The sequence below is a fragment of the Hemiscyllium ocellatum genome, chromosome 5, assembly GCF_020745735.1.
Source record: "Hemiscyllium ocellatum isolate sHemOce1 chromosome 5, sHemOce1.pat.X.cur, whole genome shotgun sequence".
Lineage (NCBI taxonomy): Eukaryota > Metazoa > Chordata > Chondrichthyes > Orectolobiformes > Hemiscylliidae > Hemiscyllium > Hemiscyllium ocellatum.
The window spans coordinates 67,178,858-67,204,758 of NC_083405.1; the positions used below are offsets into that span (position 1 = coordinate 67,178,858).

At 40.2% G+C, this 25,901-nt stretch overlaps 1 protein-coding gene across 6 annotated transcripts in view; it reads right to left on the minus strand.

Annotated features, from left to right (window-relative positions):
• The window catches only part of grb10b (growth factor receptor-bound protein 10b), a 205,879-nt gene that overhangs the window by 19,361 nt on the left and 160,617 nt on the right, over nucleotides 1-25,901 (minus strand). For all 6 annotated transcript variants that reach the window (XM_060824834.1, XM_060824835.1, XM_060824833.1 and 3 more), the window contains 4 exons: nucleotides 21,283-21,357; nucleotides 18,864-19,001; nucleotides 17,094-17,204; nucleotides 6,763-6,861 (listed from right to left, as the gene is read on the minus strand). In XM_060824834.1, coding sequence (XP_060680817.1) covers nucleotides 6,763-6,861; nucleotides 17,094-17,204; nucleotides 18,864-19,001; nucleotides 21,283-21,357 — 423 coding nt within the window. The remainder of the gene's footprint in view (nucleotides 1-6,762; nucleotides 6,862-17,093; nucleotides 17,205-18,863; nucleotides 19,002-21,282; nucleotides 21,358-25,901) is intronic.

Below are 25,901 nucleotides of genomic sequence, written 5' to 3' on the forward strand. Positions count from 1 at the left end.
TGGCAATAGACGCAACAGCTAGTCAACAGATAACAGCAAAGCTCTGGGCAGAGTGACAGTGGTAAGCGTATGAATGCTAGAAAGGGCAACAGATGTGTCCTCCGTTGAGCTAATGTTATCCCTCTGGAATAGAGTTCTTGTTGGTAAGACTACTGGGGTAGTGCGACATCTTTGATGCTCCTCTGAACATTGGTACTTGTGACAGTAGTCTGTGCCTATATGGCACATTGGAGTTTAAGCACGCAATATAGAAAGCTGACTTTGCATGACTGAAATCTTAACTTTAGCTATCACTGAAACACTGATATATCAAGTGGTTTCAGTTACAATATAGCTTTTGAGATACTAAAGTGGGAAAGCACAATGGTTAAAAAATGGAATGGTCAGGAGGGGACTGCTGTGGGTGGAAGCAAGAGGTGCATGAAAACTTCTTGGTTTCATCCCTGTACCCAGCCACTGCCTTAACCAGAGTCACTCAAATGAAACTAAGGACATACAGCTCTGCCTGTTGATTGCAGGTTGAGTAATTCTATTTCTCATTGCAAGACAGGAAAGTGATTTATTAACTGTGGTGAAACTCGACAGCTAATGTAGCTGGTTTGGTTGAACAGTTGTCAGTGTGCCCAGGTTGTAAATTACACATGTGATAGCAAGGGTGTGCTTTTTTTTTTCTTATTTATTTTGGGATGTGGACATCGCTAATTGGCCAGCTTCTCTTGCCCGTTCCTGGTTGCCCAAGAGAAGGTGGTGGTGACGTGCCTTCTTGAACCGCTGCAGTCTACCTGCTGTGGGTTGACACATAATGACATTAGAGAGGGCAGTCCATGATTTTAACACAGTGACAGTGAAAGAATGCCAATATATTTTCAAGTTAGATGGTAAGTGTCTTGGAGGGGAACTTGAAGGTGGTAGCATTCTCATGTATTTGCAGGTCTTGTCATTCTAGATGGAAGTGGTCACAGATTTGGCAGGTATTGTCTGAGGATCAAAGGTGATGTTCTGCTGTGCATTTTGCAGATTGTAAACACTGTTGCTGGTGGTGATGGAGGGAATAGATGCTTGTAGATGCAGTGCCAATCAAGCAAGCTGCTTTGTTCTGGATGGTTTCAAGCTTCTTGAGTGTTTTTGGAGCAGTACACATCCAAGCAAGTGAGTAGTATTCCAGCACACTCCTGACCTGCGCCTTGCAGATGATGGACAGGCATTGGGGAATCAGAACTGGAATTACATGCTGCAGTATTCCTAGCCTCTGACCTGCTATTGTAGCGAATCCAGTTGAGTTGGGTAAGCCCAAAGGTGTTGATAGTGGGGGGGGTTCAGTAACTGTAATACCATTGAATCAAGGGCTGAAGGTTAGATGATCTTTTATTGGTGATTGTCATAGCCTGGCATTTGTGACGCAAATGTTAATTGTCACTTGATATTATCCCGTAGCACTTGAACATGGCTGCTTAAGTATCTGAAGAGTTATGAATGGTACTGAACATTGCGCAATCATCTGGGAATATCCCCAATTCTGACCATATGATGGAGGGAATGTCATTGATGAAGCAGTTGAAGATAGTTGGGCCGAGGACACTTCTCTGAAGAACTCCTGCACAGATGCCCTGGAGCTGAGATAACTGACCTCCAAGAACTACAAGCATCTTATGACTCCAACCAGCAGCGATTTTGTCCCCGATACCTATTGATTCCAGTTTTGCTCGGAGTCCCCGATGCCCACACTGAATCAAATGCAGCCTTGGTGTCGCTCTCACCTCACCTCTGGAATTCAGAAATTTTGTCCATGTTTGAATCAAGGCTATAATTAGGTCAGGAGCTGAGTGGCACTGGTGGAACACAAATTGGGCACCATTGAGCAGGTGTTAATTGAAATCACATAGACTAAATTGAATTGGCTGAAGACGGGCACCTGTAACTTTGGGGAACACTGGTGAAGGCTGAGATGAATCATCTGCTCAACACTTGTGGCTGAAGATTATGGTGTGTGCTTCAGTCTTATCTTTTGCACTGATGTACTGGGCATTTTCATCATTCAAGATGTGGATATTTGTCGAGCCTCTGCGTTAAGTTGCTTAATTGTCCATATCACCATTCACAACTGGATGTGGCAGGATTGTAGAGCTTAAATCTGATCTATTGGTTGTGGGATTGCTTAGCTCTGTCCATTACTTGCTGCTTATGCTGTTTGGCATGCAAGTATTCCCATTGGGTAGCTTCACCAGGTTGACACCATATTTTCAGGTAAGCCAAGTTCTACTCCTGTCGTGCCCTTCTGCACTCTTTATTGAACTGGCTTAAATGGGATTTATGCCAGGCCATGAAGTTGCAGATTGTGCTGGAGTACAATTCTGCTGCTGCTGAAGGCTCAAGGACTTCTTTGATGCCCAGTATTGAGTTGCAAGATCTGTTTGAAGTCTATCTTATTTCACATGGTGATTGTGTCAAACAACATGATGGAGCTTATTCTCAATGTGAAGTCAGGACTTCATCGCCACGAGGATTGTGGGGTGGTCACTCTTACTGATACAGTCATGCATCTGCAGCCAGCATTTGATTTCATTTATTGCAGTCACATATACGCAAGTACAGTAAGAAGTTGTTGTTGTGGTTCTGTTCGCCAAGCTGGGAGTTTGTGTTGTAAACGTCTCGTCCCCTTTCTAGATGACATCCTCAGTGCTTGGGAGCCTCCTGTGAAGCGCTTCTGTGGTGTTTCCTCCGGCATTTATAGTGGCTTGTCTCTGCCACTTCCAGTTGTCAGTTGAAGTTGTATTTTGTGAGCAGTATAGGCAGATCGTAGCATACAAGGACATACAGATCACATGGTGCTTAAACAGAATGAGGCATACAAGCAGACTGGTATGGATGAGGTCAAGTATATTGTTCCCTCACCATGTGCTGCAGACCCAGTCAAGCAGCTTTGTCATAGTCATAGAGATGTACAGCATGGAAACAGACCCTTCGGTCCAACCCGTCCATGCCGAACAGACATCCCAACCCAAATCTAATCCCACCTGCCAGCACCCGGCCCATATCCCTCCAAACCCTTTCTATTCATATACTCATCCAAATGCCTCTTAAATGTTGCAATTGTACCAGCCTCCACCACATCCTCTAGCAACTCATTCCATACATGTACCACCCTCTGCGTGAAAACGTTGCCCCTTAGGTCTCCTTTATATCTTTCCCCTCTCACCCTAAACCTATGCCCTCTAGTTCTGGACTCCCTGACCCCAGGGAAAAAACTTTGTCTATTTAACCTATCCATGCCCCTCATAATTTTGTAAACTTCTGTAAGGTCACTCCTTAGCCTCCGATGCTCTAGGGAAAACAGTCCCAGCCTGTTCAGCCTCTCTCTGTAGCTCAGTTCCTCCAACCCTGGCAACATCCTTGTAAATCTTTTCTGAACCCTTTCAAGTTTCACAACATCTTTCCGATAGGAAGCAGACCAGAATTGCACACAACAGTCCAACAGTGGCCTAACCAATGTCCTGTACAGCCACACATGACCTCCCAACTCCTGTACTGAAAATGTGTTGCTGGAAAAGCGCAGCAGGTCAGGCAGCATCCAAGGAGCAGAAGAATCAATGTTTTGGGGCATGAGCCCTTCTTCAGGAATTCCTGAAGAAGGGCTCAAAGGGCTCAGGCCCGAAACGTCGATTCTCCTGCTCCTTGGATGCTGCCTGACCTGCTGCACTTTTCCAACAATACATTTTCAGCTCTGATCCCCAGCATCTGCAGTCCTTACTTTCTCCCAACTCCTGTACTCAATACTCTGACCAATGAAGGAAAGCATACCAAACACCTTCTTCACTATCCTATCTACCTGTAACTCTACTTTCAAGGAGCTATGAACCTGCACTCAAAGGTCTCTTTGTTCAGCAACACTGCCTAGGACCTTACCATTAAGTGTATAAGTCCTGCTAAGATTTGCTTTCCCAAAATGCAGCACCTTGCATTTATCTGAATTAAACTCCATCTGACACTTCTCAGCCAATTGGCCCATCTGGTCAAGATCCTGCTGTAATCTGAGGTAACTCTCTTCGCTGTCCACTACACCTCCAAATTTGGTGTCATCTGCAAACTTACTAACTGTACCTCTTATGCTTGCATCCAAATCATTTATGTGAATGACAAAAAGTAGAGAGCCCAGCACCGATCCTTGTGGCACTCCACTGGTCACAGGCCTCCAGTCTGAAAAACAACCCTCCTCCACCACCACCCTCTATCTTCTACCTTTGAGCCAGTTCTGTATCCAAATGGCTTGTTCTCCCTGTATTCCATGAGATCAAACCTTGCTAATCAGTCTCCCGTGTGGAACCTTGTCGAACGCCTTACCGAAGTCCATATAGGTCACATCTACTGCTCTGCCCTCATCAATCTTCTTTGTTACTTCTTCAAAAAACTCAATCAAGTTTATGAGACATGATTTCTCACGCACAAAGCCATGATGACTATCCCTAATCAGTCCTTGCCTTTCCCAATACACGTACATCCTGTCCCTCAAGATTCCCTCCAACAACTTGCCCACCACCGAGGTCAGGCTCACCGGTCTATAGTTCCCTGGTTTGTTTTTACTGCCCTTCTTAAACAGTGGCACCACATTTGCCAACTTCCAGTCTTCCAGCACCTCACCTGTGATTATCGATGATACAAATATCTCAGCAAGAGGCCCAGCAATCACTTCTCTAGTTTCCCACAGAATTCTCGGGTATACCTGATCAGGTCATGGGGATTTATCCACTTTTAACCGTTTCAAGACATCCAGCACTTCCTCCTCTGTAATCTGGACATTTTGCAAGATGTCACCATCTATTTCCCAATATCCTGTATCTTCCATGTCCCTTTCCACAGTAAATGCTGAAAGCAAACTACTCATTTAGTATCTCCCCCATTTTATGTGGCTCCACACAAAGGCCGCCTTGCAGATCTTTGAGGGGCCCTATTCTCTCCCTAGTTACCCTTTTGTCCTTAATATATTTATAAAAACCCTTTGGATTCTCCTTAATTCTATTTGCCAAAGCTATCTCATGTCCCCGTTTTGCCCTTCTGATTTCCCTCTTAAGTATACTCCTACTTCTTTATACTCTTCAAAGGATTCACTCGATCTTTCCTGTTTATACCTGACATATGCTTCCTTCGTTTTCTTAACCAAGCCCTCAATTTCTTTAGTCATGCAGCATTCGTTATACCTACCAGCTTTCCCTTTCACCCTGAGAGGAATATACTTTCTCTGGAGTTTTGTTATCTCATTTCTGAAGGCTTCCTATTTTCCAGCCGTCCCTTTACCTGCAAACATCTGCCTCCTATCAGTTTTTGCCTAATACCATCAAAATTGACCTTTATCCAATTTAGGACTTCAACTTTTCGATCTGGTCTATCCTTTTCCATCATTATTTTAAAACAATTAAAATTATGATTGCTGGCCCCAAAGTGACACCTCAGTCACCTGCCTGCCTTATTTCCCAAGAGTAGGTCAAGTTTTGCACCTTCTCTAGTAGGTACATCCACATACTGAATCAGAAAATTGTCTTGTACACACTTAAGAAATTCCTCTCCATCCTTTAGGCTCTGACCAGCTCAATCAGCAGTACTGCTGCCGAGCCACTCTTGGTGGTGGACATTGCATTCTAGCACCCAGAATACATTTTTGTGTCCTTGCCATCCTTTGTTGTTTCTTCGAGACTTTGTCGCTATTGATATAACTGAGTGGCTGTCTATGCCAATTCAGAGGACAATTGAGAGTCACTCACATTGCTTGGCATGTGCAGTTACTTGGAGGCCAGACTAAGTGAGGATAGCAAATTTTGTTCCCTGAAGGACATTAGTGAACCAGATTTTTCCAACAATTGACAATGGTTTCATGGTCATCAGTAGATTCTTAATTCCAGATTATTTTTATTGAATTCAAATTCCACCACTGCCATGGCAGGATTTGAACCCAGGTTCCCAAAACAAGAGCTGAGTTTCTGTATTATTAGACTAACGATAATATCACTGGACCATTGTCTTCTCTGTGAAATGTTTAATGCAAGGTATGAGCCCCGAGGCTAGTAACACCCATGTTGGAATCTGGCATTTGAAGATAGATTGACTGATCTTGTCCACTGATGTAAGCACACTGAACTTCGTATGACATTGCATCTAGGACGTTAGAATGCAAATTCTAACATTGGTCATCATGCCTGCATGATACAGAGTTTGGCCAGAGGCTCTCTTACTGCCCGTAGACCAAGCATAGTTGCTGCTTTTCTCAGCCCCTTCTTGACCAAGGCTACCAAGTGCAGTGATGGAAAAATCTTGGAGCCTGCTTCCTTTCATCCACTGTCATCTACCCTTACCAGTTCAGAATCGCTGTTAGAATAACTTCCTAGACTTGCTTTAGCCACTGTGCTCAGATTGGTTTTAACTGATACTAGCTTCTCATGACTTGGGGTCCCCTGTTTAGAGCAATTAGCCACTCAAAATTGTAATTAGCACAAGTTACATTCTGTTACTATAATCATATTAATTAGCAGGCAGTGAAAATAGTTGTGCAGTCTGCATCAGAAGTAATGGCTGCAGGTTAATTCTGCATTTTTTTTGGGAGATATCAATTTTAAGCCACAAAGGAAAATGTCAAAAATTGCAAGATACAATCAAATTTTGTGATGTCATTAGCACAACAGAAGACTAGTAAAGTAGAAATCATTTAGAAGAAACAAAACATTTTAACAAGGATATGGAAATAAATTATTTATACTGATAGCTACAAAAGAATACCTTGAGGAGCCGAAAGGCCGTCATCCAACATGTTCTGCTCTGCTCATCTTCTGCACAGAATAGTCGAAGGTCCTTTGTTTCATTCCTCATTTTTATGGGCTGGATTGGATAAGGAAACAGCAGTCATATATACTACTACTTCTGACAGAATATGCTGTTTTTCCCCCGTGAACTGTGATGCAGTTTTCGTTGCTCAGAACAAATTTACAAACTAATTGCATCTCTTCTAAAAAGCTGGGTTAAATATGATACTTATACACAGAATTTAAAGCATTTGATAAGTAAAGCAACTCACTAAACAAAATGGCAAGAGGATCTGGTGAGAAGAACAATTTAACGCAGTGTGAAAGAAGGGCTTAATGGCTGTAAAACAAAGGGCAACAGTAAATTACAGATAAATAATGGTAAAAAAGTAGATCTAAAGGACTTCTCTTTTAACGAAATTGCAACTTGTAATCTGGAACTTTTGTGACATATGGTAATTTCAAGAAGCTTGAGGTGTATTGGCTAGCCATGTGGGCTAGAGGTGCCACCAGTTGAGTGAATTTTATTTGATATGGTTTTTGATTGCAAGAGCAGTTGGCGTCAGTGTGTGCCATATGTAAGACTCAGAATTTCCTGAAATGAAACTCCAAGATTTGTTTACTGCATGGCTACCGAGCAGTAGTGAGAGATAGAGTAGCAAGAGGTAGGCAACTGGGGAATCCCCAGGGATTGGGTCACTTAAAAAATGTTTTTTTAATGCTAAATACCAGTGAGACTGATGAACACCTTGGCAGGGTGTAGTCCAACATAAATCCATGGCACAGATTGGCAAAGGAGCAGAAATATGATGGTCAGAGAGATTTCCATAATCAGGAGGAATCAACAGGCATTTCTGCAATGTTGTCTCCCTGGGCCATTTTAAGGTTATGGAACATAATATGAATGATGAAGGCAGTTGAATGTTTTGCAGTTGTATAGTGTGGGAGCCCATGGATGCTGATGTGATTCATGACAACTACATCTGCAGTAAATATTTGTGGTGTGATAAACTCTAGTTCAGCTTACTGAGCTGCAGACCAAGCTTTGGACTGCAATATCAAGGAGGGGGAAAATTACCTGGCTACTTTATTCTAAAAGGCTGTCTTAGGTGAGCATTGTACGATCTGGTCTATTGTCAATGAGTATGAAACTGTCAATGAGGCAGAAGATCAAAAATGCAAAAGTAGAGGAGCCTCAATGCTTGCAACTATCAATGTTTAAAGTTCTTAGAACTTAATAAATGAGACACCCAGGCTGCAAGGTGAAAAACCAATTTGACAACAGCATCATGATGTGGGGAACCATTTAAATGGTGATAATAAATGAAACTGTAGCGGTAGTGACAGACAGTATAGCCAGGGTGAATAGTCATAGCTCTCTGCAGCTGGTGAGAGTACAAGTACATGAGTGTATTGCCTGCACAGCCAGGATTTGAAAATTCATGCTCTAGCTAGAGAGGATCCAGTTGGAGTGGTCCATTTGGATTCCAACAACGTAGGTAACACTCAAAAAGATATTCTGCTTGGGGATTATGAGCAGCTATTGGCTAAATTGAGAGTCAGAACCACAAGTATCTGGATTACCAGCTAAAAATAACAAGAAATTAGTGTGGGGTCAAAATGATTAGACAGACAAATGCATGACCCAAAGAATGGTATGGAACTATTAGAAATGGTACTGGGGAAAATATTAGAATATTAGTCTCTCTGAATTTGATCATGTGCATTTTATTTTATTCACTCATAGGACATAGGTATTGTTGCATTCTAGTGACTTAGAAGTAGCAACTATAGACAGAGTAAATGCATAATTCTAAATCCCTAGATTTTGGAATTACTTCTGCACATCAGAAAATAGCTATTGTAAAACCTATTCAAATCAGGAAGGAGACTCAAGGCAGGCTAGTTGAAGAAATAAGGGACCCTTTTACAGATGTTTTGGGGATTTGGCAGGATGGGTGGGTGAAGCACCTAAATTTGATGATGTTCTAACAATAGGTAGGAAAGTAAGTTGTCAAGAGGAAACACGGGGGTCTAAAAACTATATAGACTGTTGTGATTCAGCAAAATATTTTGCAGGTTGAGCATAATGTGGTAAACCTGCCCATTTTGGCAAGAAGAATAGAAAAAATGAAAAAAAGAGATTGACGAACCTAGAGGTAGAGGAACATATGTATTCTGGTAGAAGAATCAAAAAACTTTGGTATGCAGGGGTGCTGCAACTTATTAGGAAGATGAATTGAATCTTGGTGCTTATTGTAAATTGTAAGGGAAGTGGAATTTTAAAATCTCTCGCTGCACCTAGGCAGAGCCTTAGTTATACTGCATCGGAAGTAATGTGCACAGTTTTGATCTCCATACTTAAGAAAATATATACAGAGGAATCTCGATTATCCGAATATCAATTATCCAAATTTCGGATTATCCGAAGATCTCAAGGTTCCGCAAAAATGTTACATCAAAGAGGTAAGTGTATTCGGATTACCTGTACTGAAGAACATGTGAAAACACTGGCAAAAACAAAGAAACACAAGCAACTGAAGAATCAGCAACTGGATATTTTTAACATAAGGGTTAGTTACATAGCCCTTTGCAAAAGTAAGAGCTTTATTCCTGTCACTTTATCGAGCTGTTCATGAAAAAAAAGGCTGAGAAAGTAAACGCATGCACGAGGCGGTGCTTATGTCCTTCTATTGCGACACTGAGTTCACAAAAATTGACAAATGCTCTTATGATTGTAGAAGCTGTTTGGGACCTTGTTTAATGTTGGGATTTCATATATTTATGTGATGGTAAGGGTTTAGTTATTCTCAGTTTAACCTGCGATTCGCAGAATGTAAAGATTAGTTTGTTTAACAGCAAACTCATCAAAATTATAGATTTCAACAAACCCTCCGGTAGAGCACAGCCTTAGATCAGTATTACTTCCCTTGTTTAAGGGTCAAATTGATTATCCGAATAATCAATTATCTGAACAAAATATCACCTGCCCATGTTGTTCGGATAATCAAGGCTCCTCTATAATTATATTAGAAGCAGTTTGGATTCATTCATGCCTGGCCTGAAGGGAATACCTTACGTTGAAATGTTCAGCAGGTTGAGCCTAAATGCATTAGGAGTTAGAAGAATGAGAAATAATATTACTGAAACGTTTAAGATAGATCATACACCATGGAATCAGACCATTCAGTCAAACTCATCCACCTGCCACCAAACATCCCAATCTGACCTAGTTCCATTTGTCAGCGTTTGGCCCATACCTTGTAAAACCTTCTTATTCATATGCCTATCCAGATACCTTTTAAATGCCGTAATTGTACCCACCTCCACGACTTCCTCTGGCATACACTACATTCTATACAGTCACCACCCTCTGTGTGGAAAAGTTACTGCTAAGTTCCTTTTTAAATTGTTCCCCTCTTGCCTTAAACCTCTGCCATCTAGTATTGAACTACCCTACCCCAAGAAAAAGATATTGACTATTCACCTTATTCAAACCTCTCATGATTGTAGAAACATTTATAAAGTCATCCCTCAGCCTCCAACTGTTTCCAAGTTCCCTAGCTCCAGGGGAAATAAAAATCCCTAGCTTATTCAGCCTCTCCCGATAACTCAAATCTTCCAGTCCTGGCAACATCCTTGTAAATCTTTTCTGTATGCTCTCAAGTTTAACAACATCATGTAACTATTGTTAAGGCCTAACCAACATCCTGTAAAACCTCAACATGACATCCCAACTTCTATATTCAAAAGGCCTGTGAAATGAAGGCAAGCATGTTAAATACCTTCTTAACCACATTCTGATGAAATTTCAAAGAATTATGTACCCCTCTGTTCTTCAACATTATGCAGGACCCTACCATTAACTATATAAATCAGGCCTTTGTTTGTTTTACCAAAGTGCAGTACCTTGCATTTATCCAAATTAAACTCTACCTGCCATTCCTCAGCCCATTGACCCAATTGACCATAATTTGTTTGTAATCTTGGATAGCCTTCTTCACTGTCTACCATTCCACCAACTTGGATGTCACCTGCAAACTTACTAACCATGTCTCCTAAATTCTCATCCAAATTGTTATACAGGTAGCAGATGAAACTAATAGAGAGTGAGGGATGATCCATAAAGGATAGGAGAAAAATAACATGAACTAACTGGTAAAGTTATAAACAGTGTGCGGGGGCCGAGGGGTCTGGCTGTTCATGTTAAATGATCTTTGAAGGCAGTAGGGTATTATGCAAAAGTAATCGACAAAGCATGCTTCTTAGATCATTCTTAAAATATCACAGAATCATAGAATCCCTACAGTGTGGAAACAGGCATTTTAGCCCAACATGTCCACACCGACCCTCCGAAGAATAAACCTCCAAGACCCATTACCCTACCCTATTATTCTACATTTCCGCTGACTAATGCACCTAATCTACACATCCCTGAATATTATGCGTAATTTAGTATGACCAATTCAACAAACCTGCACATCTTTGGAGTGTGGGAGGAAACAGGAGCATCTGAAGGATACCCACGTAGACACGGGCAGAACATGCAAACTCCACACACAGAGTTGCCCGAGGATGGAATTGACCCTGAGTCCCTGGCGCTGTAAGGCAGCAATGCTAGCCACTGAGCCGCCCTCAATATGGATATCAAAACAATACTCCAGTTGACGCTAAACAGTATTTGAGAAGGTTCTTTTTTTCCCTTTTGTAATCGAGCTTCTATTCATAAAGCAGAGATTCTGTATACTTTACCCCTTTCCAGCACTCGTTGCCAGCTTCAATGATTTGCACATCTTTTGTTTCAGACTCACTCTCATCAATCTTCCTATTAAATGAACCATTTCCCACTTTTCTGCATTAATCTTCACCTGTTGTGTATCAGTCAATTCTATCAGCCTACATCCTTATGAAGTTTATCACAATGCTCCTCAGTTTGTAATACTTCGACGTTTTATTTGATATATATGATGTTTTATATCACAGCAAAACTTCAACACCTAGAATCATAGAATCCCTACAGTGTGGAGGCAAGCCATTTGACCTATCGAGTCCCCACTGACCCTCTGAAGACCATCCCACATTCTCTACCATCTTTTTGTAACATTGCATGTCCTATGACTAATCCATATATGCTACAAATCTCTGGACTGTTGGAGGAAGCTGGAGCACCTACAGGAAACCTATGCAGACATGAGGAAAAAGTACAAACGCCACACACTTGCTGAGGGTGGAATTCAACCAAGTCCTTGGTGCTGTGTGCCTGCAGTACTAACCACTGAGTCACTGTGTCACCTTTTTGGTCATTAATCTAGATTAAGCAAAGGCAGTGGTTCCAACACCAGCTTGATTCCCCAATATTCAATTTCTTCTGGTCTGAAGAAAATTATTCACCACTACTCTGTTCCTATCAGTTAAGGAAAATTGTATCCATGGTGTAAATACCCCTTTTAGTCTGTAGTCCTTAACAGTGCTGAGAAGACTTCTGCTGCACTTTATCAAATGCTTTTTGAAATCAATGTATGCTCCAACACCTGCATTTATTAACTTTCTCTACCATCAAATCAAAAAACCTAATCCAGTTAAACATAATTTGTCCATTACAAATTTGCACTAGCTTTCTTAATTATTCTACTTGGACAAAACTTACACTGTTAACTTTGTCCCAATTTATCACATGCAAACCCTTTCCTACCAGTGATGTGGAAGGGCAGTCAGTAATGTATTGGATTAATTAAATCCAGAGGTATCAAGCATATGGATAATAGCAAATGTTTTGAGGTTGCAACAGAGGCAGGCAATTGTACCTGGTGGAAATTGACAGTATTAGTGACGGGTGACTATATGGTCTGAAGTCTATCTTAGATAAAAAATAATGAGAAGCTTTCAAACAGTCCTGTTGTCTAGTTTCAGACAGCTGTTCGGAAGAGGAATGGAGTCAGTGGCTATGGGAATGAGTTGCATGTGGATAAGCTTTTCACTTCCTAATATTTGAATTGTAGGATTTTATGTTCATCTACTACTGGATATCAGTTACAAGCAATGTGATAACTTAATACAACAGAGAAGCTAAATTAGAGTTGCATCAATGTAAAACTAGAAACTAAATGATCTAGCTCGAGGCCAGCATATAGCTTCTTGGAGGCACAAGAGGTCACGTACTGGATGAAAGTGGAAAGATGCTGCAGGAAGATGTCGTGATCAAATGTGAAATACCAAAGACAGGTCAAAAGGAATAGCATACCGTCATCAGAAATACAGAATCTCATTTGTGATTTGATAAAGAACATTTTTATCTTGTGGCAGGGAGTGACATCTGATTGGGGAAGTTCAAACAGAAGGTTCTGGAAAAAATGGACATGGATTTGGAAAGGGAAAGCATGTTCATGACCTTTGGAAAGCACTGGAGATTGGATGTGGGAATGCAGTTTGCTCAGAAGTAGAGCCAAGAATGGTCTCTTGAGCACAGGGGGAATGATGGCAGATCTAAAGGACAGAAAGTAACTAATACAAATATCAATTAATTTGGGAACCAAGGAGGGCAGCTGGTTGATTGGCAGCTCAGCCGAAATAAGGTTGAAAGGATGGAGGCAGGTCTCATGGAAAAGGTGAAATCGTGTATGAGAGGAGATTAGAGAGAAACTTGAGAAGGTTGCAGGTCCATAAGTAGGAAATGGGGTGAGCATAAAAATTAGTATGGACTCTTGGGCTCGTGGAAAGAACAGAAGCAGTACAGGTAGCCAATTGGATTGTTGCAATCTTAATAATGAAGCTCATGAGTTTCTCACACTTTTGGATCAGAAGAGTCAAGAAAGAGATTTAAGGTGACCATTTGAACAAAGTCAGGTAACTTGGTGTTAGATTTGCATTCTAAGCCAGTACTCCAATTGTAACTAGTTTTGCAATAACAGCAGTAACTAATAGGCCAGCCATATTTGGCAATGAACAGCTAAACCAAATTAATTGAATTTCTATTTTGTCAGAAAGGCACATCATAGGAGATATTAATCTAAATATAGATTTGAAACGTCAGCTGGCAAGGTAGACGAGCTTAGGAGTTCATAAAGTATGTTTACAAAATGGATATGGATTTTTTAAAAAATCATTTTTACTTAGAACCGACCATACAGCAGGCTATTTAAACTTGGTACTATGCAACAAATTACAAATAATTCAAGACCTCAGTGTGGGCATTCCCCTTGGAGCAGTCACCATAATATGACTGAATTTTTCAATGGTTTGAGGGGAAGAGGAGTGTGCCTGAGAGTTCTTTAAAAAAAACTTTTGTGAGGGCACAAAAGAAGAATTGGCTCATGTGAATTGGAAAATTATGTTAAAGGAAAGGTCAATACAGATGCGGTGTTAGACATCTAAGATTTATTTCAGAATACACAGAAAAGATACATTTCCACGAGCAAGAAAAACTCCAAAGGACAGATTTATCATCCATGAATAACTAGAAACATGAAAGATAGCATCAAACTAAAGGAAGAAGCATAAATTTGAGCACAGACAGGAGGCTGGTCAGAAGATTGACTTGAATATAAAAATAGCAAACAATAACTAGAACATTAAGAAGGAACAATTATAATACAAGACAAAAGAAAACTATACAAAAATATAAACACAAAGTAAGAGCTTCAATAAATATTCAAAGACGATGAGTTAAAGAGAGCACTGAGCCTATACTAAGTTAGACTAGGGAATTAGCTGAACCGAATAAAATAGAAATGGAAAATAAGAAATGGCACATGAATTGAACATGTATTTTGTCAGTCTTCATTGCAGCTGATATAAGCAAAATACCAGAGACAGCAACAAATCAGGAAGTGGGAGGAATCAGGAAAATCACAATCACCAGAGAAGGTATACTGAGTAATCTGTTGGAGCTGAGGGCCGACAAGTGCCCATTTCCCGATGGACTTTATTGAAGTATCTCAAAAGAAATGGCTGTTGAGATAGTTGAAGAATTGGTTTTAAATTCTCAAAACTCCCTTAATTCAGGGATACCCATGGAGACGTACAAAAACAGACCCTTTGGTCCAAATCTTCCATGCCATCCAGATATCCTAACCTAACCTAGACTCTTTTGCTAGCACTTGGCCCATATCCCTCAACCCTTCCAAACACCCATCCAGATGCCTTTTAAATGTTGCAATTGTTCCAGCCTCCACCACTTCCTCTGGCAGCTCATTTCATACATGCACCACCCTGTGTGAGAAAAAGTTGCCCCTTAGATCCCTTTTAAATTTTTTCCCCCTCACCCTAAATCTATGCCCTCTAGTTCTGGACTCCCTCACCCCAAGGAAAAGACTTTGGCTATTTATCCTATTCATGCCCTTCATAATTTTATAAACCTCTAAAAACTTCAGCCTCCGACATTCCAAGGAGGACAGCCCCAGCCTATTCAGCCTCTCCCTATCACTCAAATCCTCCGACCTTGGCAACATTCTTGGAAATCTTTTCTGAACCCTTTCAAGTTTCACAACATCCTTCCGAGAGGAGGGAGACCAGAATTACACACAATATTCCAACAGTGGCCTAACCAATGTCCTGTACAGCCGCAGCATGACCTCCCAACTCCTATATTTAATGCTCTGATAAAGGAGCATTGGCCGGCAACTCCACTTTCAAGGAACTATGACCTGCATTCCAAAGTCTCTTTGCTCATCAATATGCCCCAGGACCTTTCCATTAAGTGTGCAAGTCTCACGAGATTGGAAGATAGCAAGTGGAACATTTAATTTAAAAGGAGAGGGCAACAGAGAGCAAGAAACTACACTCTAGTTCAGATATACATATCTGTCATAGAGGAAAATGTTAGAAACCTTTATTTGAAGATTTATAATATAGCATGAAAGAAAACCTATTTGATCAAACTAATGACATGCTGTGAACAAAGGGGAACTGGTGGATGCAATCTGTTTAGATTTCCAATGGCATCTGACAAGGTGCTGCAACAAAGAGTCTTGTGGAAAATTAAAGCTTATGGTATAGAGGATAAGATGTTAGCTGAGTAATAGGATGCAGAGAGTAGTCACAAATCTTTTTTAAGGTGGCAACATACAATGAGTGGTGTGGCACATGGATTGGTGCTAGGACCTTGACAGTTTACAATTTACATAAATGACTTAGGTGAAGGGTTGGTTGCCAAAGATATGGTTACCAAATTTGCTGAAGACTATGAAAAGACATAGGTAGTTTAAGTTGTTGGGCAAAGATGTGTCAAATGGAGTACAATGTGGGAAAACATGAAATAGCCCATTTTGAAAGCATATTATCTAAATGACAAGAATCTGGAGCTCTAAGATGCAGAGGGGTCTGATTATCCATTGGCATGAATTGCATAAAGTCAGCATGCAAGTCCAATAAATAATAAAGGAAGCTAATAAAATGCTGTAATTTATCACAAGGGGGCGCATGAATATGGAGATCATGCGCCAGTAATATACAGCGCTTGAGGGTCCACATCTGATGTACTTTGCACAATATTAGCCATCTTAGTTAAGGACAGATGTAAACACATTGGAAGTCATTCAATAAAGATTTACTAGACAAATACTCAAACTTGGGATGAGTCATCTTGTGAGGGAATGTTGGTCAGACTAGACGTGCATCAGCTACTGTTTAGAAGTGCAAGGGACAACTTAATTGAAACATATAGGTTTCTGAGGAGTCTTCATAGGGTAGATATGTACAGAATGTTTAGAATGAGAGGTCTCTGTTTAAAAATCAGGGTTTACCAATTTAAAACAGCAATCAAGAGACATTTTTCTCTTAGAAGAGTCCTGAGTCTTTGGATCTTTCTGCCTAAAAAGGTAGAAGCTGACTTGTTGAATATTTTGAATTTATTGAGGAGGATAGATGCTTGTTAAGGGGATGAAAGGATATCAGGACTGTGGGGAATGTGACAGAGTTTACAATCTAATCATATTCATACTGAATGGCGGAGCAGGATCAAGGGCTGAATAGTCGAATCTCGTTTATGATTCATATGTTAGTATGTTAACAAAATTATTCATTCCATAGCTGTACTCATTGAAGCAAGGTATGTGACAGCGACAATGAAGTGAAAATTTAATTGAAGTTATTTGTGGAATATTTTGATCAGTGTTCAACATGGAATTCTCAAGTCATGGGAAATAATGTACAGCAGAGCAAGTAAATAATTACATTTTTTTAAAACTGGAAAACCTCAATGCTGCATGCAGAAAAAAATGTGATGTTTATAAATAACCCAAATTTCATTATTCCAAATAATGAAAAAGGACAAAATAATATTTGTTAAATAATCCAATTAGAAAAAAGTACCTTTATACAAAAGCCATAGTCAGTTGGCGCACTGTATATTTTTTTGCCAGATACCAATGAAAATACATTATTGTCTTCAATGTCAGCAAGTAGCTGAAGATGTCTTGGTTCCTGTGCAAATGATAAGATAAAAAGATTAGAATTTGTAAATTACTGCCCATAATCACTATAAACCTTTTGAAAAATTATTTCATGGGATGTGAGCATCACTGGCAAGGTTAGCATTTATTGTCCATAGACCTGGAGAATGTGATGATGTGCCATCTCTTGAATTGTTGCAGTCTTAGTGGTGTAGGAACACCCATAGTTCTATTTGGGACAGAGTTCCACAATTTTCACCATGACAGATTATTTCCAAATCAGGATGTCACTTTGAGAAGATTTTGTAAGTAGCTGTTTTCTAATGCATTTGTGGCTCTTGTCCATCTAAAAGGCAGAGACACAATTTTGGAACATACTGTCAAAGAAGCCTTGGCAAATTACTGCAGTGCATTTTATAGATGGTAGAGACGACTGCTGTGTCAAGTGGTGGATGAAATTTTGATCAAACAGGTTGCTTTGTTTTCATGGTGCTGAACTCAAGTGTTTCTGAAGCTAATCAAGACATAGCATTTCATCACCTTCCTGACCTGAATCCTGTCGGCCGAAACCAGACTTTGGGAAACCAAGACATGACTAGTTTAAAACAGAATTTTCAACCTCTGACCTTCTCTTGTAGCCACAGCATTTATATGGCTGGTCCAAAGATGTTTCGGATTAACAGTATCTCTGCACAATGTCAGTATTGGTATATTTCGCGATGTAGATAGCATTAGCCCAGAACCATTCACAACCAGTCTGATACTGCAGCAGTCCACAGTCACATGCAAAACTGGAAATCGACATTTTCACAGATCTCATGGGAGTCTTCAATAGCAGGGACTGTTCGCCAGTATTTCCTTTCAACTAGGAAAGTGTTGTTGACAGATTGTGTATGGTCTTTTTTCTATACAGTAGCAATGATAGTGTCAAAAGTGACTAATAGTTGATACTCATGTTGTGACATTTTGAATAAGTTATAAAGCATGCTAAAACCAAGTACTTTCTTGCTTTCTAATCAGGGATATTACTGGTAGCTTCAAAACATGTGGCAAATCAACACATATATAGTACACCAAGTGAGAAAACAAGTAGGAAATCTACTGTAGACACTAATCTTACTAGTCATGCCTGAAGACGGCATGATTCCTGAAGAAGGGCTTATTCCCGAAACGTCGATTCTCCTGCTCCTCGAATGCTGCCTGGCCTGCTGTGTTTTTCCAGCACCACATTTTTCAACTCTGGTCTCCAGCATCTGCAGTCCTCACTTTCTCCTAACTAATCTTACCAGTCATGCAAGATGCATGGTTTAAAGCACACTGTTTTAATTCCAATTTCCATGGCTCACCACCTGACAAAATTGATTTCTTCAAATGAAGTCAACAAAAGGCACTGAGATCAACTGACAAGAGTTCACAAGACAGTGAAACAAGATGACTTGACTTTCCATGAAATGCATGCTCCAAAGATTTTAACTGATATGATATAGTCCAGTACTAGAGGGAAACTGCAGCAATGTTAATAGAGGCATAAGATTGCAACTGTACTTTACTGGCCAGTATAAGTCTATAAGTTCCTTGAATCATCTGATGATTTCCAAACTGTGCCTTATTCTATGCTATGATACAAAATATAACCTCCAACCTGAAAAATGTCCTTTTACAGATTTAAATGCTCTAAACTGTAACTTACCTTTGAAGCTCCTTTTGAAGAAAAGTAAAGTCCTGATCGTCGCAGAAACACAGATAGTTTCTTCCAGGACTTTCTTCCCACTTCCCTTACATGCAAAGATCCTTGAATTTCTGGACAACTGTTTGAGTTCAGGAAGTTCTGTAACAAGATTTATACCAGTATTTTAATTCAAAAATGGAAAAGAGAAAAAAATCCATTCAAATCTGGTTTCATAAATATTATGGAAAGTACATGTATGCTGCAAAATTTAACAGACCAGCAGACTTCAGATGACACTGCTCACATTGAATCAGAAATTGAAAAGCAAGATTCTTAAATTAGGGAGAAAAGACATATATACATTGGGAAGGTAGATATGAGCATCTGGGAGCACTGGATAGAGGTCTTAAGATATTTAAGAGTCAAAAACAACAGCTTTGCTTTTCCACCTATTGATGCTGTTAGACAAACTGATGGTGCCTAGCATTTCTGCCTTTGATTCAGAATTTCAGAATCTACAGTATTTTGCTTTTGCAAAAGGGGTCTACAGCAAGAGGGAACAGAGGCCAGCAGTTTAAGAGCTGCCAGGGACAGCAAGACTAAGGATCAGGATTTAACAACTGAGAGGTGTTTGATAGATCTAAACTGTCCATGATCTCAGCATTAAATAAGACTTCCGTGTGAGCACCTGAACCATATTTTCCTTGTCATAATGAAACTGATGAATCCGATGCTTTCTGGATTCTGTTCTACTTTTCATAAATGTCAACTCATGTAAAATCCTGCTTGCAACTATCCCACATGGATGTTTGCTCACCTATAACTATTGCTCTTGCTGACTTATAGTGGCTCCTGATCCAGGTTTGAAATGATCATTCTATCGTTTGAAACTGAAAGTTAATTGGCCTCGCACCCACCTCAACTTTGCAACCTCACAAACTCAGTATTTCTATTATTCTCAACATTTGTGCAATTGCTCCTATCCTTCAGACAATATTGCTAGCAGTACCTTCAACTAAGGTCCATGTTTTGGAATTCCTTTCAGATAATTCTGCAGTTTAAGGTCTGAGAGGAGTAGGTTACACTGTTCCTGTAGTCTATTCCACCAGTCCACAGCTAATTGTGGGAAACGTGAGGTTATGTGCATTGGAAGTGAACATTATTTAAATGGAGAAAGACTGCAAAAAGTTATTGAACAGAGGGATTTAGGATTCCTCATCCATGAATCACCAAAAGGTAGCATCCAAACAAGTTCAGGGGATAAGAGGGAAGCCAAATAGAATGTTGGCCTTTGTTGCAAAGTGAATGGAATACAGAAGAAGGGAGCAAAAACAGAAATGACTAGACAAACTCTAAGTCTGCAGCATTTGTATAGAGAAAGCAGAGTCAACATTCCAGTGACCCTTCATCAGAACTCTGCTTTCTCTCGACAGATACTGCCAGACCTGCTGTGTTTCTCTGGCAATTTCTGTTTTTATTTCAGATTGGCAGCATACACAGTTCTTGGTTTTATAAAAGTAGCAAGTTTTTGCTAAAACTATACACTGTATTTCTCAGGCCAAAGTGGGAATTCTGTGAACAGTTTTGGGCGCCTTATCTAATAAAGTATCTACTGGCATTGGAAGCAATCCAAACTAATTCACTTGGCTGATATCAGATATGGAGAGACTGTCATATGATGACAGATTGAGTAGATTAGGCCTGTATCTTTTGGAATATTGAAGAATGAGAGGCCATCTTATTGAAACATTCAAGATTCTTAGAGGACTTGACAGTGTAGATGCAGAGAGGTTGGGTTGCTTCCCCTAGTCAGAGTCTAGAGGACATAATTTCAGATTAAGGGGTTGCTCATACAAGGCAGAGATGAGGAAAAACGTTTTTGCTCAAAGGGTTGTGAACTTGTACCAACTCTATGCCACAGAGAGCTGTTGATGCAGAGTCATTGAATATATTCAAGGCTGAGATAAACAGATTTTTTTTCCGTCAGTAAGGGAATCAAGAATATTGGAAGCAAGAAAGTATAGTTGAGGATTATCACATCAGCTGTGATTTCACTGAAAGCAGAGCAGTCTCAATGGGCTGAATTGCTTGCTTCTGCTTCTACTTCTTATGGATACTTGTTGGAAGTTACTGTTGATTCTTTGAGATTCTTGAAAATGAATCAACACAATTTCCCCCTTAAATTGTTTTGGAAATCAAGTCTTTGCACAGAAATTCCTGCTGTATCTCACGATTTCATACAGCCTTATAACTGTGTAACCAGTTTTAACCTCCTTCTAGACTCTTCAGACTCTTAAAACCAAAGATGCTGTCATTTATTCACATCCTACTTATTTACCACAATTTCTTTTGATCTACTTTTTTGTTTTTAAATGATAATCAAATCAAAACATGTGTAGTTCCATACTCTCAATAGCTTTCTATAGTATAATCCACTTACCTGCAAGATCTGTGAATGTGGGCTACTTCCATTTAACCCTTGGCAACAAATTACCATTTGCTCTGGAAAGAAGTTCTGCCAAATAAATAATACTTTTCAAACATTGGTTGAGAGTCATGTTTCATTTAAAAATGTACATATTACATCTCATAATCATTGCTTAGATTTAACAGAAACCAAACAAATTTAACTCATAAAAGGTAACTACCTCTAAATTAACATGCCATGAATTCAGTCTCCAAGGATGCTCATGACTAGTATTCATTTCAGTGGGTCATTTTCAAACAATGCCAAACATGAGACAAGTTGTTAATTAATCCAAGTGACCATTTTGCAGAGGACATTGCAATCAGCAGAGTTGGAAAACAATATCCAATCCGTCATTCTTAAATTACACATCTAAATACAATACCTAACAGCATTGATAATTCATGGGCAAACAGTACACTGCAAAAATTATCTGCAGGAGCAAAAATTAAAAGCATATCAAAACAAGTCAGCTATTTTCCTATTTACAGGACTATGGTGACCAGAAAAGGTTCAAACTTTAGTTACAAAATTCCATTCTGGTACTTCTATATTACTGTGTTCAATCTTCCCATGACCTGAACGTATTTACCCTGATATTTCATTTTATTATCAAGGCCCTGTTTTTAAACTTCAGCCTACTCAATAAAATAACTGAAACGTTGGTTTCCATTCTGAAGAACTTCAAAGCTGCCTGACCTACTTGCTTCCCTCTCATTGAGCATTTCTTTTCAGTTTGTATTTTTTTTTGCTTTTGGAAATATACTGACATTGTTCCCAAATCATTATCTTAAATGAACCGCTCCATTACTATTTCTTTCTTTACTATGATTCTACGTATCTCCACATTTGTTTTAATTGTTTATTTTCTGTGAACCTAATTCAAATGTTTAATATCGTATTTTGGTGCCCAATTATTGAATCATAGCATTTGGTTAGCCACAGTAAAAAGTTTGGAAGAGATAAACAATGTATCAATCCTCAGAATGTAACAGTATAGAAACAGATTCCTTGGTCCAACTCGTCCATGCCAACCAGATATCCTAAATTAATCTTGTCCCATTTGGCCCTTATCCCTCTAAAGCTTTCCTTTCATATACCCATCCAGATACCTTTTAAATGTTGTAACTGTACCAGCCTCCACCACTTCCTCTGGCAGCTCATTCCATACACGCACCAAAAGTTGCTCTTTAGGTCCCTTTTAAAAATTTCCCCTCACACCTGAAACCTATGCCCTCTTATTCTGGTTTCCTTGTCTATTTATCCTAGCCATGCCCTTCATGATTTTATAAACCTCACTCCAGGGATAACAGTCCCAGCCTATTCAATCCAGGGATAACAGCCCCAGTCTCTCCCCATTGCTCAAACACTCCAACCCTGGCAACATCCTGCTAAAATACTTTAAAACATCTTCAAAGTGATAGTCAGCATACCTATAAAGGTATTGCTCCACTCTATGACTCTTCTGCCACAAAGGGCCCAATGTTCCACAAACATGAAACGGACCCACGTGCACTATATCTCTACCCATCCTTCAGCCCAACATATCCTATTTCAATATGATAACACATGAACTCAGTAATTCAACAATTACAAGTTTTGAGAGCCTCAGAACTGCCCATATGACCAAATCACCATTGAATACCAACTACTATGGTTATGTCCTCATGGCATATTTTTCCTCATGGTACCATGCTCAGGATTGAAACCATTGAGCTATTGCTAACCTCTACAGTATTTATTGCCGAAAGCTGATTTAAGTCTGCCATATTCTGAGGACTGACACATTGTTTATCTCTTCCAAACCTTTGTTGTGGCTAACCAAATGTTATTCCCAACTCTTAGTAAAGACAACCAATAACTTTTTTCATTCATTTGTGATTCTGACCATTTGGTGCCTACCATTAATTGCAACTTACTTGTGAGCCACCTTGTTGAAAAACTGCAAATATGTACTGCACACACGTTAAGGAGAGAAGTCCTGGAATTTAATCCAGTGGCAATAAAGGAATGGCACTTTCTATCCACAGAATACTGTACAACTTGGGATAGCACTTATAGGTGAGGGTGTTGTTCCCAGCTATCTGCTGTCTCTTCGGAGTGGTAGAGTTGCAGGATTGAAAGGAGTTTTGGCAACTTGTTACAATGCATCTTGTAAATTGTATTTATGGCTGCCATTACGTATAGATAGTGAAGGAACATTTAAGGTTGTAAATGGATTGCTAATGAATGGGGTGGATTATCCTAAATCCTAAAACCTTCTTGACAGTCTTAAATGTTGTTGGAGGTGCATATGTCTAGACAAAGACCATTCAATCATAGTCTTGACATGTTACCTTACAGATCGGACTATTTTCTTTTGGTGGGGGTATGGGGAAAAGAGAGAGGGAAAAATGGGTCGGGGCAGAGTAGTGACAGACAGACATGCAAAGAGACAGAGACACAGAGTGAGATAGACAGAGTGAAGGGAGGGATGAGCAAAAAAAAAAGAATTGGGAAGAATGGAGAGAGAGAGATACAGAGAGAGAGAGAGAGCGATGAGATGTGTGGGTGGAGGAAGAGAGAGGGGGGCGACAGAGAGGGGAAGGGGGAGCACGGGGGTAAGAGTGGGGAGAAAGAGTTGGATGGAGGAGTGGGGGTGGAGGCGGATGGGGACAAGGGGAGGGGGAGACAGAGGCAATGGGGGGGGAAAGAGAGGAGAGGATGAGAGATAGTGGGTGATAAGGGATGGGGGGCTGTAAGAGACAGGCAGTGAGGGTGACACAGACAGATGAGTGGGGAGACAGAGAAACAGAGGGGGCAGGCGGGGAGTGGGTAGAGAAGGTGATACAGGAAGAGAGTGGTGAGAGGAAGTGGAAGAGAGTGCAGAAGAGAAGTGTTTTTGAGATTCAGGCACAGAGAGAGAAGTAATCATCAAATCATACAGTGCAGAAGAGGCCCCTCTATCCATTGAGTCTGCACCAACACAAGAAAAATACCTGACTTTAAACCTAATTCCACTTACCAGTACTTGGCCCATAGCCTTGTATGTTATGACGTGTTAAGTGCACATCCAGATACTTTTTAATGGATGTGAGGCAATTTGCCTCTCCCGCACTCCCAGGCATTCCAGACTATTACGACCCTCTGGATAAAAAGGATTTTGCTCACAACCCTTAAACCTCCTGCCTCCTCACCTTGTAACTATGTGAGCCTGACCTTCAACTAAGAGGAACAGCTGCTCTTCATCTACTCTGGGCATGCCCCTCATAATCTCACACACCTCAATCAGATCACCCCTCAGTATTCTCTGCTCTAAGAAAAACAACTTAAGCCTATCCAACCTTATCTCATAAATTAAATGTTCCATCCCAGGCAACCTCCTGGTGAATCTCCTTTGCATCTCTCCAGTGCAATGATAACCTTCTTGCAATGTAACAGTCAAAGCTGCACATATAACTCTAACTGTGGTCTCATTAAAATTGTATACAACTTCAATATGACTTCCCCGCTTTTGTAACCTATGCCTCGATTTATAAAGTCAAGTGTCCCATCAGCCTTTTTCACCACCCTATAAACATGGCCTTTTGCCTTCAGGAGATCTATGCAGAAACACTCCAAGGTTCCTTTGTTCCACGGAACGTCTGTGTGTCATGCTAGTGATTGACTAACTTCCTTAACAAATGACTCTTTCCAAAGTGTATCACCTCATACTTTTTAAGATTAAATTCCAGAAAAAACTTAGCTGCCCATTTGACCATCCCTTTTTATCTTCTTGTAGCCAAAGACACTACCTCGCCATTAATCACCTAATCATTATGTCATCTGCAAACTCATCCAACATCTCCACACAGTCATTCATCTATGTCATTTTCATAAATGATGAAGAACAGGGAACTGAGCACAGATCCCCATGGTATGCCATTGGACACTGGTTTCCAGTCACTAAAGCAGCCTTCTGTCACCATCCTCTGTCTCCTACAATTGAGACAATTTAAATCCACTTCTTGCTAATTTGTCTATGTAGGACCTTGTCAAAACCTTTACTAAAAGAGAGGGGCAAGAGACATAGAGGGGCAAGAGACAGACAGGTGGGAGAGATAGGGAGGGGAAGAGAGAGAGAGCGAGACAGAGAAAGAGAGAGAAAAAGAGGGGTGGGAATCAGGGAGGATGCAGGGGAAGGGGGAAGAGAGGACAGGGAAAGATATATTTGCTGCAGAATTCCCAAGCTTTCTCCTGCTCATAGAGCCACAAATATTTACATTGTGAAGTCAGTTAGACTACTGGTTGATGACAAATTCCAGGATGTTGAAGGTGGGGAAGGCATCTAATGCTGCTGAAAATCAAGAGAGATGATTAGACTGCCAACCCTGTTGGAGAGGATCACTGGCTGACTTGTTAGTCCAAACCTGAATTTTGTCCACATTTTGGTGTATGCAGATATGGAATGGTTAAATTCTTGAATTGCTGCAAATGTTATTGGGGTTATGACAGAAAATAGCTTGAGAATGGTACAGTGATAAAAGGAGGCATCAACTTGGTTTTGAAAAGAATGGAAGGGTTTGGGTTCAGACCTTATTCAATATACATATTATAAAAGTCTATAAGGTTAA